The sequence below is a fragment of the Sylvia atricapilla genome, chromosome 14 (assembly GCF_009819655.1).
Source record: "Sylvia atricapilla isolate bSylAtr1 chromosome 14, bSylAtr1.pri, whole genome shotgun sequence".
In the NCBI taxonomy this organism is placed as follows: domain Eukaryota; kingdom Metazoa; phylum Chordata; class Aves; order Passeriformes; family Sylviidae; genus Sylvia; species Sylvia atricapilla.
The window spans coordinates 4,493,489-4,505,679 of NC_089153.1; the positions used below are offsets into that span (position 1 = coordinate 4,493,489).

At 40.7% G+C, this 12,191-nt stretch overlaps 1 protein-coding gene across 3 annotated transcripts in view; it reads left to right on the forward strand.

Moving 5' to 3' along the window:
- The window catches only part of SLIT3 (slit guidance ligand 3), a 471,665-nt gene that overhangs the window by 380,887 nt on the left and 78,587 nt on the right, over positions 1-12,191 (forward strand). For all 3 annotated transcript variants that reach the window (XM_066328946.1, XM_066328944.1, XM_066328945.1), the window contains exons 21-23: positions 6,646-6,714; positions 7,787-7,858; positions 8,041-8,112. In XM_066328946.1, the coding sequence (XP_066185043.1) occupies positions 6,646-6,714; positions 7,787-7,858; positions 8,041-8,112 (213 nt within the window). The remainder of the gene's footprint in view (positions 1-6,645; positions 6,715-7,786; positions 7,859-8,040; positions 8,113-12,191) is intronic.

A 12,191-nucleotide genomic window follows, 5' to 3' on the forward strand; every position in this document is an offset into this window, starting at 1 on the left:
GGGCACAGGCTGAAAGAGACTTGCCTTGTTCAGTTGCCCCAGCCCAGAGTCATGGGTGCCAAGGAGGTGACAAGGACATGCAGAGCCTCTGGTCCCTGTAGCCCACAGCTCCCTCCCTGCAGCAGGCCTGAGCAGGATGCACGGGAGCATTTCAGTGCAATTTTTATGAATGCACCAGTCTGACATTTATAACCTTCCATTGCTGATGTAGTCATCTGCCAGGCACATTGGTTGCAGTGGTTTTTATTAAACTGCAGTGCTTTTGTGCTACGTGCTTTAAGAAAAAGAGCTGCCACACATCTACTTAAACCACTCTCTTGTGGCTGAATGTAGCCTTCTCAGAAGTGCCTTTAAATTCTCTTAGAGGTCTTCAAATAGTCTTAAAACAGGAATCCTTTCCTTGTAACAGGTATTAAATAGCACGGTGCAAAAATAAGCATATCTCTTGCAGAGGCACATAGGGGAAATGTTACCCTTTCTGGGTCAAATTTCACTGTACCTACACTCAGCAGAAAAGATCCCCAGCAAAGTTTTATTGCAGGGAGACACAGGCTCACTCCTTTCAGTGTTCATTCTGAGTTTCTGTTTCAATGTATATATAGACAGGACATGTGAAAACCATTATCTCCTTCATATTTAGAGCTTGGAATAATAGGAGACATCCCTGTGTTTGGTTTTTACCACCCTTGGGAGCAGGGATTTCCTTGGCTGCCATCTAGAACAGAGTTGAAAAGATCACTAAGTGTCCTGGCTTTTTAGAGGAATGATGATGCAAGAAATTTCTATTTCCCAGTTTTTCCTTCAGAAAACCCCATCATCATGGGCAAGCTTTCTTCCAGCTTCTTGGGAGTAGGAAAATATTATGTTGTTTCTTGCAAATTCCTTCACTGTATATTCCTCCACTGTATATTTACATACTGCCTACATTTTTCCCCACTGTTTTCTTGCCCTGAAGAGAAACCTTGGGTTTTTTGAACATAGTCAGTTTTCTGCTCCAGATGTTCAGAAGTAAAATGTTCATGCAATGAGCTAGTTTGGAACTTAGCCTTGCTGTTGCTTAGTGTTTTAGGCTTTCCTTTTCTTCTGTTTTTTTCCCTGAATCTGTTTGAACTAAGTTTCCCAGTCTCTTTCTCCTTTCATGTATTACCTCAGTGTGTGAACACTAGATTTTTTCCTTTTATTCACAAAAGTATAGTCTATTTCTAATAAAGTCTTATCTGACAGCATCCAGCTGCTTTTATGGACCTACAGCAAATAACATTTTGCACTGGGGAAAAACATTGGAGGCAATTATGTGGACGGCGTGTGCACAAGCTGTAACATAATGAGCATGGTGTGTTTTAGAATAAATATGTACCAATCATGTCATCTCTAGACTCCAAATGTTGTCATGACAGTGGACTATAGGATAGCACTGGTGGGATTGTTAGAAAAACCTGCACCCGTACATCATTGTTAGCGATTATTTTCCCTTCCATTTATATTAGTGCAGACTAATATTTGCATTACTTTTGCCATTTCTCTTTCTCTCCTCGCAAACCTTGTCTCTCCCATTTCTGTTTCTTGTTCTATCTGGTAGGTTCATGTATTTGACACAGCAGTTTTCGTATTTACTTGGAGGTATTTACCACCAATCCCAACCCCTTTTTTTCCAGCTTCTGTGGTGTTTGTGATTTCCTTTGATTTGGTACTAAAACCAGTGGCTCGTACCTGGGCTGTGCTAATGGATGCCACAAATATGCCCAAAGCAGTTTTGGTATGTGGGGAATATGGTAACAGTTCAGCACCATTTTTCAGTTTGCCTGCCTTGCTGCTGATCAAAGGGAAACTGGAGTGGGATATCTGATGAAGATCATCTGCTTGAGAATGCAAATGCTCTTGCTTGTCTGGCAATTCACACTGTTTTAAACAATGATCCCCAGCATGGGCATCAGGGAGCTTTTCTTTCATGATAAAGGAGAGAAACAGTTAGGTTTATGTAGTACTGCTTATTTTCTGCAGAGGGGGATTCTCCCATTGAGAGAAGGGAGAGTTCTCTAGAGAGTATTTTACTTACAGATGAAATAGAGGAATTCATCTGCATTTCAAACCTGATAGTTTAGAAAAAGTAAATAGTATCAATACAATGGAATAATGTGTTCAGTGTTCAGTGACTGGTAAAGTTTGGGTGTGTATGAGAAAGGTGACATTAGCATTAGCAGAGACTAAAGTTTAACTTTCTCTCAAATACAGCCATATTTCTGTGTGTCAGACGTGGAGGTTGTGGTCTAATGTACAAAAACAGGAAAACCCAGAGTCCAAATTTGCCACAACCCATGAAAGTGTATTTGAACCCAAGATCTGTATTTGAACCCAGATCCACACTTGATTTTTGTTTCTTCTCAAGAAACTGCAATTGAAGCTCTTAAAATTCGTGTTTTGTGGATGTTTCATCTTTCACAGTCCAATTCTTTTCTAGACCACCATTTCTAGGAAATGAAATTTGACTCAGAATTTTAGGATACTGCCTGTGGACATTAAAAATTTTGGAGTGTAACTTAATTTTAGAGCTACATAAAATTGCCAAGTGTCTTGGTTTTTGTAATGTAACATCCTTTGTGGAATATTTAAAGGGAAGGTTTTGTGCCTTTTCAATTACTGCCTGAGAACCGATTTCTCTCTCCAGTTTCTCCTCTTAGCACAGATTGCCACTGCGAGCTTGACTTTATGACTGAATAGACATCTCAGTACAAAAAGGATTCCAAGTGATTCAAATTGTTACACGATGCTCTGGCACCTTGTGCTGGTTATATCACCTCCAATCCAAGTGGTTTCAGTACAAAAATAGACAAGTTGGAAAAAAGAGCAGCTGTCATCTTTTATGCATCGTTTTAAATTTTTTATGTGCGATGTTGGTGTGTGTGGAAGATGCTGAATGAGCCCTGGGGCTGCTGCAGGCCATGTCCCACAGTGGCAGCCCCCCCACCCATGTTCTAGAAGAAACCCTTCCAGGTAGGAAGGTGGTGGCTTTCTTTGAGAGCTGAACACATATTTTGGGATTTTTTGGTTGGTTTTTTTCAGTTTTTGCTCTGCTAATTGCTTGTTGGTTTTAAGTCATTATTGAGACTTGAGGATTCTCAGCAGCATTCATAGGGTAAAGAAAAAACCAAAACCTTCCAATCTGGTATTTAAACTAGAGCCTAGAGACCTTAGGAAGCAAATGAGGTTGTTTTGGATAGCAGTCAGTGTCTATTTTAAGGCAACTGACACTCAGTCTTGACTCTGTGTATTAATAAGTCGATTCCCAGAATTAAAATTAGGCATGTACTTTTCTTCATTCATACCAGAATTCCTTTGCATACCAGATGCCATGGACATCATATTTCTTTGGCTAAAGACTGGAAAGAATTAAAAATTTAATCTTCCTTCCACATTAGCTCTTTTATGGCTATTTTGAGGGGTTTTTTTTGGCAGGGCATCCGTAGCTTCATCTGTGGGTTTTTTTATTTATACAGATGTATACATAAATACACAAAGTTTTGTGTCTCTCCCCATTTGCCCTCAGGAATAATTCTTTTATTCACTATGCCCAGCTTCCAGCCCCCTGGCAGCCCCTATCCATCCAGCAAGGTGGGGAGGGGCTGCCCCTGCACCCCCCAGCTCTGACAGAGGCACCTCCCCTGCTGCAGTTGTTTGCCTCAAATCCTGCATCCCAGATCCTCCTGATACTTGGCAAGCTCTTATGCCTTAAAAGCCTTGGTAATTTCAAATTCCCTGCACTTAAATGTGCTTTCAGAATGAATGCCTTCAGCTTAGAAAGCACTGCCACGCTTTGGATAATGGGGTGAGAGGTTTAGCAGTGGTGAATTGTTCTTATGGATGCATGAAAAGTGTGTTATCAGTACTTTTTCAGAGTTAAATTGTGTTTATTCAGAAACTGCACCAGTGGTATGAGTATTGCAGTTTTCTGCTAGCACATTTATATAACCATCAAATTGCTGCAGTGCAAATCCAGAGCTATTCAAAGCAGATCTTCTGTAGGAGTTGAACTCCAGGGGTCTGCATGTCTATGTTAGCCTGAGTCATAAAGCACTGAATTAAAATGTGCACCCTTGACTTTTGATTGCCCCAGAAAGCAAAAGAGGAGGGAGAAACTTTGGCTCAGCACCATCAGTTTGTTTAAATTGCCGGCTGTTTCATATTGAGATCAACAAGAGAATATCCTGAAAATATGTTCCTGAAGAATTCAGCATATTGCAAGAGTCTCCTTTCCTAAAAGAAAATCATATATAACTTCCAAACACATAATACATAACCTGCTTTTGATTTCCTTTAGAAATCCTGAGAATTTTACATTTGGAATAAAGACTAGAACCTTAACCTGCCCTCTTGCACGGGTTTGAGATTTGGGATTTTCTGGGATGAAGGGGAAGGCACAGACTCCCAGCATCTCGCTGCATCCACAGCAGCCTGTGACTGGGGGAAAGACTTGGTTTGCCCTGTTAAAGATGTGGCATGCATGTCTAAATTCTGAGTATCTCCTATATAACAGTTTAGAGTGGGAAATTACCAAGAAACTCCATTTTCACAATAATTTATAACCGATTCAGCCAAAATTTAGCAAGTGGCGTTCTCCTGGCTGAGTGTGGATATCCATGGGAGATGTAAGTGTGGCACAGCTAACGTGTCCTCTGGCTAGTGAGACTCTGTCCCAGCTTTGCTGGCTGTGCAGCTCTCTCACTGCTCGTGTCATGGGAGAGATTCATTAGTTCAGTAGGGTTTTTTAATTGAGAAAGCAATTTCTTCTGTTAAAAAGTCAGAAGTCTGTATCCCACCTTGTCCAGCCTTATCCTGGCAGGAGTTAGGTGAGCTGCAGTGCTCTAGGGCACCTCTGCCAGGATGGGATCCTGTGCACAGGCAGAAGGGATAACTGTGAGGCTGGTTGGAGTAGTTCAGCTGGAGTTCAGTAGAAAAGAGATTTGAAGCAGCAGAAAATGTTGAGAGGTCATTAAGCTGAAACAAAAGGGGGGAAAAGTAATGCCAGCTATAAAATATATTATGTAAGAAATTCTGTTGGTTTTTATAGGTTTTATTTTTTGAATTATGTAAAAATAAAGTTTGTGGGAGAATTTTCTTGGATTTAGTTTACACAAGTATCTCTGTGCTGTTACAGTTAATATAGAAAGGGAACATTGAGCTCAAGGATAATCTATTATTACTGTTGTTTGCTATAGTAAGTGCAGAATAAGGAGGCCTGTTGCCAAAGAAAAGGAAATTGTATGTGTGGAATAAAAATTCTTAACATGATTATGGGATTCTGTTTTCAGCAGCAGAGACAGCACATTAAGTGTTCTGGTGTCTGTGGGCTGCATTTCCTGGCTACACTTGATTATGTTTCAAAACATTCCATATCAATTGCATTGCCCCATGTCTACCTCAAGAAAAAATCCCTGCAGCATCATGTAAAGAAGGGAAATATCATTTTCTCTTTCATCCCACCTATGGAGTCAGGAATGCCTTCCTCCCCCACGGTGCTTTCTGAGAAGGATGCATTAGTTTCCCAGGTAGATCTTGCTTCTGGAAGATCTCTGGACAAACATCTTGACAGTGCCATGGTACCACAGTAGTCACTTGCCATTGGAGCCTTATTACTTCGGCATCTTCCAGGGGTACCTAAAAGCCAAGGTTAAGGAAAAAAACCCTCCAGCTCTGTCTGTATTTTATTGCAGTAAGCAGGAAAACGCCCCCATCCCATTGCTGCCACAAGTCAGCTGTGCAGACTGGAGTACCCACGCTCTCTTCTAGGCAAGCTTAAAAGTATTGTGATTTTTCAGGGGGTTTCTGAGTAACTCACTGGTCATGTTTCTTCAGTGGAGAAATCTGCAGAATGGAAGCTCAGTTTGCCTGTATGAGGACTCAGGATTATCCCCAAAGCCTTTAGCCCTACCATGCCTGTGTCTGCATAGAAATAGGGTCAGTGGTGTCTCAGACAACTTCCACACTGGAAACACAAGATATGTCATTAAATATATTTAATGCATGTAGGAGCTCTCTTGTTCCAAGAGAGCTTGGTCTTTGGTCTTTAATTGACACCAAGCTTTCCTCATGTACCATCATACTCTGAAAAAGAGAGGCAGGGAAGGTGTATTGTTGTGGTGGATGTGCCATCAAACTTGTGGAAGGGTGTGTTGATGCTGGACTAAGTGGGACATTTGAGCACAGAGATCTGGGAGTGCAGCTCCTCTTCCCGTTCTGGCTGCACAAGGAGCACAAGACAAGCCTCCCTCGCAGGGTCAGGGAGCAGTCAGCACTGTTGGAGAGACTTGGGAAAGGTAACTCTAAGTTCAGGGCACAAGCCATGCAATTTTTCTCCCCTCCTTCAGCTGTTGTCACAGAAGAACCAAATGGTCATTTCTGTTTGCTGTAGGCCAGAGATCCTTTATGCGCTTCCAAGTTTTAAAACAAATAAAGTAAATCAATAAGCTGTCGTGCTTTGTGTGTGGGGTAATTAATTTATAAAGTAAAAGCTGTTGGAGTTTCAAAGCAATGGATCAAAGATAATTTCATTAGTGACAAACTTTATATTGTCCTCATTCATGGTGCAGATTGAGTGACGTGAGTTCTCGTTAAAGTGTTTGTGTAATTGTCTAATCTGACTTTTTTCAGATACTTGGAAGGAAACCATCTGCCTGCTGTGCCGAAGGGGCTCTCTGCCTTCAGACACCTGACACTGATGTAAGAAACACGTGGTTTCAATGTCAGGAAAACTGCATGACTCTTTCTGCACCGTGCTGTTGGTGGAACGTAAATAATTAGTATTTGGAGGAGAGGGAAAAAGTCAACACCAAACCCCAAAACCTTCTGTGATTTGAATTTGGAAAGAATTTCACAGTGGACACTGCTGCCAATAAATGTTCATAAAGAGTGAGGTGCCTGAGAAGCCCCTTGCTCTGCAGGACCCCGAGAGGATGAAACTCTCCCGCAGGCTGCTGCAGTTTCATTTGGCAGATTTATCTGTAAAGGTCATTAGCAGAGGAGACACATTAATTTGTGCTAGATGAGGCAGTATTTATAATGCTAAGGCAATGACAATTTGCATAGCTGTTTGTGCTGTGAACAGTCATGCAGATAGAGACACAGCTAGACTTTGTTCTGTAAATTGCTCCCTGAAATACACAGGAGTGAAATTTCCTGCCTGAACTATTTATCAGGAATTTTCAAATACTGTTGGAATCAGCTGTGCAGATACTCCAGTCCAATGGGCTGGGCAACCTCAGACAAAAACAACATGGAGGAAAAACTGGAATCCTTTGTTTTAAGGATTTTTTTATTTGTTTTTTTATTTGGAAATATCTCTAATTTTGCTTCTCAAGGGAGACCAATAGCAAAACAAAAAGTTCTGGTTAAGCCTAAAAGACTTTTTAAAATGAAAAATGAAATTTTGTTCTAGTAGCTCTCAATATGAAGAGCATATGGAAATGGGGAGCCTGGAATATATTGCAAAGCAAGTTGGAACAGTAAATATTTAGCAGTGCTTGTATCATTTATTCTTTTGGTTTTTTAATTGAATGCTATATGCTGGAAATATGCCTTGATATTTTTGAATATGAGGCTTTTTAGGGGAGTTTGATGTGCTTTTCCTTTAGATGTGCTCATTCAAAGTTGGTCAGAAAATACACCAGTTGATAATATATGACTTTTCAATTGCTTCAAGCATTTTGCTGTGCAGATATTATGTAATCTTTTCAAAAAGGCATTTTTCTTAATTCATACATGTAAATGATATTTTCTCTGTGTGTTTTTTCAGTGATTTGAGTAACAACAGCATCAGTGTCTTGGCCAATTACACCTTCAGCAACATGACTCAGTTATCAACGCTGTAAGTAGCCCAAAGTTTTGATAACAGCTTTAATTGCTTTTCCAACACCATCTAAGCTGTTGAGCAATTAGTGTATCTCTTGTTGCTTAAGTGTGTGGCTTTCCATGCTTATCTGTGGTTGAATTAGCAGTGAACTAACCAAAGGCAGCTCAGAGTTGTGACTCTGCTCTCCCCTTCTGCAGCATCCTGAGTTACAACAGGCTGCGGTGCATCCCTGTCCACGCCTTCAACGGGCTCCGGTCTCTGCGAGTGCTGTAAGTGCAACTCCTGCAAGGCAGCTGAGCTGCAGCTGCTGGCAGGGAGGGGTTCATGGGCAGCTGGTCATGAATATTCACATCATTAACATCAGTGTGTTTGTACTCTGGTGCAATTTGGCCAGTAGAGGCCAGAGCAGGTGAGTGCTGAACATTAAATATTTCCAGGAGAAGTGGCTTTTGTCTGAAAGCTCAGGTACAGGAACTATGATGGCAGCAGGTCTCCAGAAGACTTCATAGAGTCTGTCTCTTCTGCCTGAGCAATGTTTGGGTAATCCACAGGAAAGGGCTTTTCTCCTATTCTGTATACACTTGGTCATAGAGTGTGAGTTTCCATTGGATGCTTCAGCAAGAGTGTCTTTGTGGAAAACTTGTGCATTTTCAGAATATTTTCTATTGATTCAGATTTATACAGGCAAGCTAGAATGTGATCTGAAGGGAAGTTGGAACCCCCCACACTAAATCAGTGAATAAATCAGTCCAGTGGGCACCAGTAATGCTGAGATGCATATCTCAAATGTCCCTAAGTTATGAATAAAATTGCACCTCACATTGAGTGGGGGCCTGCTCAGAGACATCCATCTGTGGTTTATTTCTTGGGAGGTCCTTTTCTGCACTCTTCTTTTCTTTGCAGTAGAACTGCTTTCAGCAGCTTTCTGGATCAAACCATTTGTTCACAATCTCTTGTGAAATTCATCTTTATATTGTCTCAGAGTGAGGGCTGGGGGCCTGTTCCTCACAGCAAGAGCCTCCTCCCAGCTTCCTCAGGCATCTGCAGGACTGGCTCCTGCTTCTGTCCCGTATTCTGCCTCTCACTATCAGAAACACGGCTTGGGTTGGTTTTGTGGACACCTGGCCCCACGTGCAGCTGTCTGGAAGGTGAAGGCACCTTCCCTTGGCCCAAAAACACGAGTGGGTCACCATGACTTGCACAGTAGCCGAAGAGGATAAATTAAATAGCTTGTCTGTGGTGAGTTTGTTCAGTGTGCTGAAGGAGAAAGAGCTCTGAACACTCAAAGCTCAGGACAGAGGAGCTGAAGATTGTCCTGAGTTCTTTGAAACTTCACACTGATATTTTCCATTAAAAAGAGATAAAGAGATTAGGTTCAGATGCAGAAGTTTGTGTTAATTTAAAGAGCAGTGGTTGCTGTGCACTGGCTCCATAAATGTGGAATCAAAGTGTCAACATGAGCAGGACTGGGACTGTGGGGGAAATAAGGCAGAGCTGCTTGGCTGAGACCTTTCACTGTGGTTTCAGTGGTAAAACAGATATCTCAGTTTCAACCTCCCAAATTACAAGACAGCTTTGGATTCCCACTTTTCATTAGTAAAAACAAGAAAGATACGTGATTTGGATTTGTTGTTTTAAGTTTGGCTTGGGATGCTGATTTCTAGCGCACTAGAATGGTCACATTTGAGCTGTTACATGAGTCCTGAAATTCAGCCACAGATTAATATGTTCTGTTTCATGGCCAAATAAATTATTCCATATGGAACTGTCTTCTGGCCTGCTTCTGATATGCAAGCTAGCTTGATTAAAGCTCGTGTGGGGCTCTCTACCCTGAATTGCAGTGTAGATAAACCGTGCCTCCCTTTTACCAATAGCTACAATTTGTCTTTTCACTTCTGTTCTTGCAGGCCACATATGGGCAGAAACAGAGGGCAGTATTTTAATGACAACTGTTCGTTTTTGGCTTTTTTAAATTATCTGCTAATAAAAAAGTATCTTCCTCCTTCAAGGGAGAAACCCCCCCACTGCCTTGGACAGAGCAGTGAAATGAAGCCTAAATGGGAATCTCTGCCTCTGCTCCCTGCATTTGGAGGCCTCCAGATTGATTTGATTTATTATGGCCCACAAAACTCTGGTATCAGCTACAACTTTTGCCACGTGTCATCACTGTTGCTACTAAAAATCAATTCTCCAAAGAGAAAACAGTTTCCAAGAGACAATATGAAATCTGTTATTGTCAGTTTTTTATTATCCGTGCTCTCACGGGAACTTAAAAGAAAAAACATCAGCAAAACAATTTCCACTTTTTTTTTTTTTTTTTTTTTTCTTTTTTTTTTTTTTTTTTTTTTTTTAAATAAGAAAGAATGTAGGGATCTCATTACCTTTGGCCATGCATGCCTTTGAAGGTAGCAGACCCTTCTCATTAATGTCTTCCAAATTCCTTATGTTTTCTGTATTTTTCCCCCTCTATAGTAAATAGAGTAAATAAGTGCTTTGAAAATCAGAATAATCATAGCTGTAGGATGCACTTGGTCTTTGAGAGATATTTCATTCTGAACTCCCTTTCTTAGATTTTTCAGCACAAACCCAAGTGAGAAAACTGCAGAGTCAACATGTTCATGTTTAATCCTTAATATCTATCAATGTTTACACAATCAGGTCTTTAATCTCAACCTTCACATGGTTTATCCATAACAGCAGCCAAAGGGTGCTGGGAAGCACAGGATGTAGAGTCTGGAGAATTTTTTTAATAAGTAGAAGTTGATATCAGTAGGTTTTTGAGCCAAAACTATTACAGTAGAAAGTTGTGGATTTGTTTTTCAGTTAATTTGTCCAAAGCTAGTCTTCTTAGAAACTAAATATAAACAGATTAAGGAAGCTGAGATTGAGACAACTTATAAATATTAGAACTTTCTGGATGACCTGAACAGATTATTTTAAAGATTATTTTGTAATCACATATTTTTACATGTGACTTAGTTAAGAGGCGAAGTCCAAAATCAAAATACTTTCTGTAAGGTCACTAAATAATTGTCCATGTTATAGTTAGGGGGAAAAGGGGTAAAATGACCTACTGAATATTCCATTAACAGATACTCCAGTTTTACTGAAAACTGATGGGTATTTCCTGCAGTTCAAAGCTGAGACAAACAATAATATGCATGATGATAAAGCTGTCACCAGTAATCTTTGGGCACAAAGTTTTTGCAATACCCTTTCATTGTTGGGTGCTGCACTAATTTGACCTAACAGAAGCATCTGGCTGTTTCTTTATTATTTTATTTTGCATCAGAGAATGACTCCTCGTATTTATCCAGTCAGTTAGTACCAGCTCTGCTGTTGTGAGCGTGGAGCAGTGACACCGTGGCATTCCCTGCCATCTGAGCTGTGCAGGTCCCTGCAGGTTTGACATACTCGAGGGCTCCCTGTAGGTGTTTGCCCCAATGGGATGTGGCTCTGTGAGCTCAACCCTTCAGCCACGTTTGTGTCTTCAGAAAAACACATCCCCCTTGTCTCTGCAGTAACCCAATGCTGTGGACAATGGGCTGGGCAGGCAGGACGTGGGAAGGGTTTGTAAAAGAAAAACAACCAGAAAACTCCAGCCCAAAAGGATATGTTGAATTAATTTCCTTCCCTGCAGACAAAGGAATAAGTTAGTGAATTCTGTGTAGAAGGAAGTTTTGATTTCAAGAATTCTCAAGTGTTCTGTTACTCTGTCCTCCGGAGGAGATCCACATCCCTTTAAATCCATACCCCTGCTGTTCGCTGGAGTTCAGACAAGAGGATCCCTAGAAATTGTGCTTTTGGGGAGAATACAGACATCAGTGTGTGTGCTTTAACTGTCCTAATGTTAAAGATTTTATTTGACCATTTGCTTCTAAGGAGCTCTTGTATAAAAATGTGTTCCTGATTTTGATCCAAGAGGAAAGATTTTGTTGCGCTGTTGAATTCTCTTGCGACTATTTATTATTGTGAGTTTTTTAAGAGAGTTTTAGCATTTGTCACATCATTTTAGTTGCAGGAGTGATGTTGCTGACACTGTTTTTTTATTAAAATGAAAACACTTGCATCCATGAAACACCTCAGTGTTTGGGACATGTAATAAAACCAATCCTGCTAAGGTTTTTATTTGATAGGTTTAACTTCTTACAGATAAATGACTATGTCGTTCTTCAGCTTCTCTTGGATGCTCCCAATACACCTAGAAAAGAAAATTTCCTCCTACACAGTATAAATGTGACTGATACAACCCAAAGATTAATATAAGTTGTCTGTTTACAGAGAACTGTCTTGCAGGTTAAAAGATCAGCAGTAAGCTGATTGTGAGCAGCTGCTTATTTAAATGTGC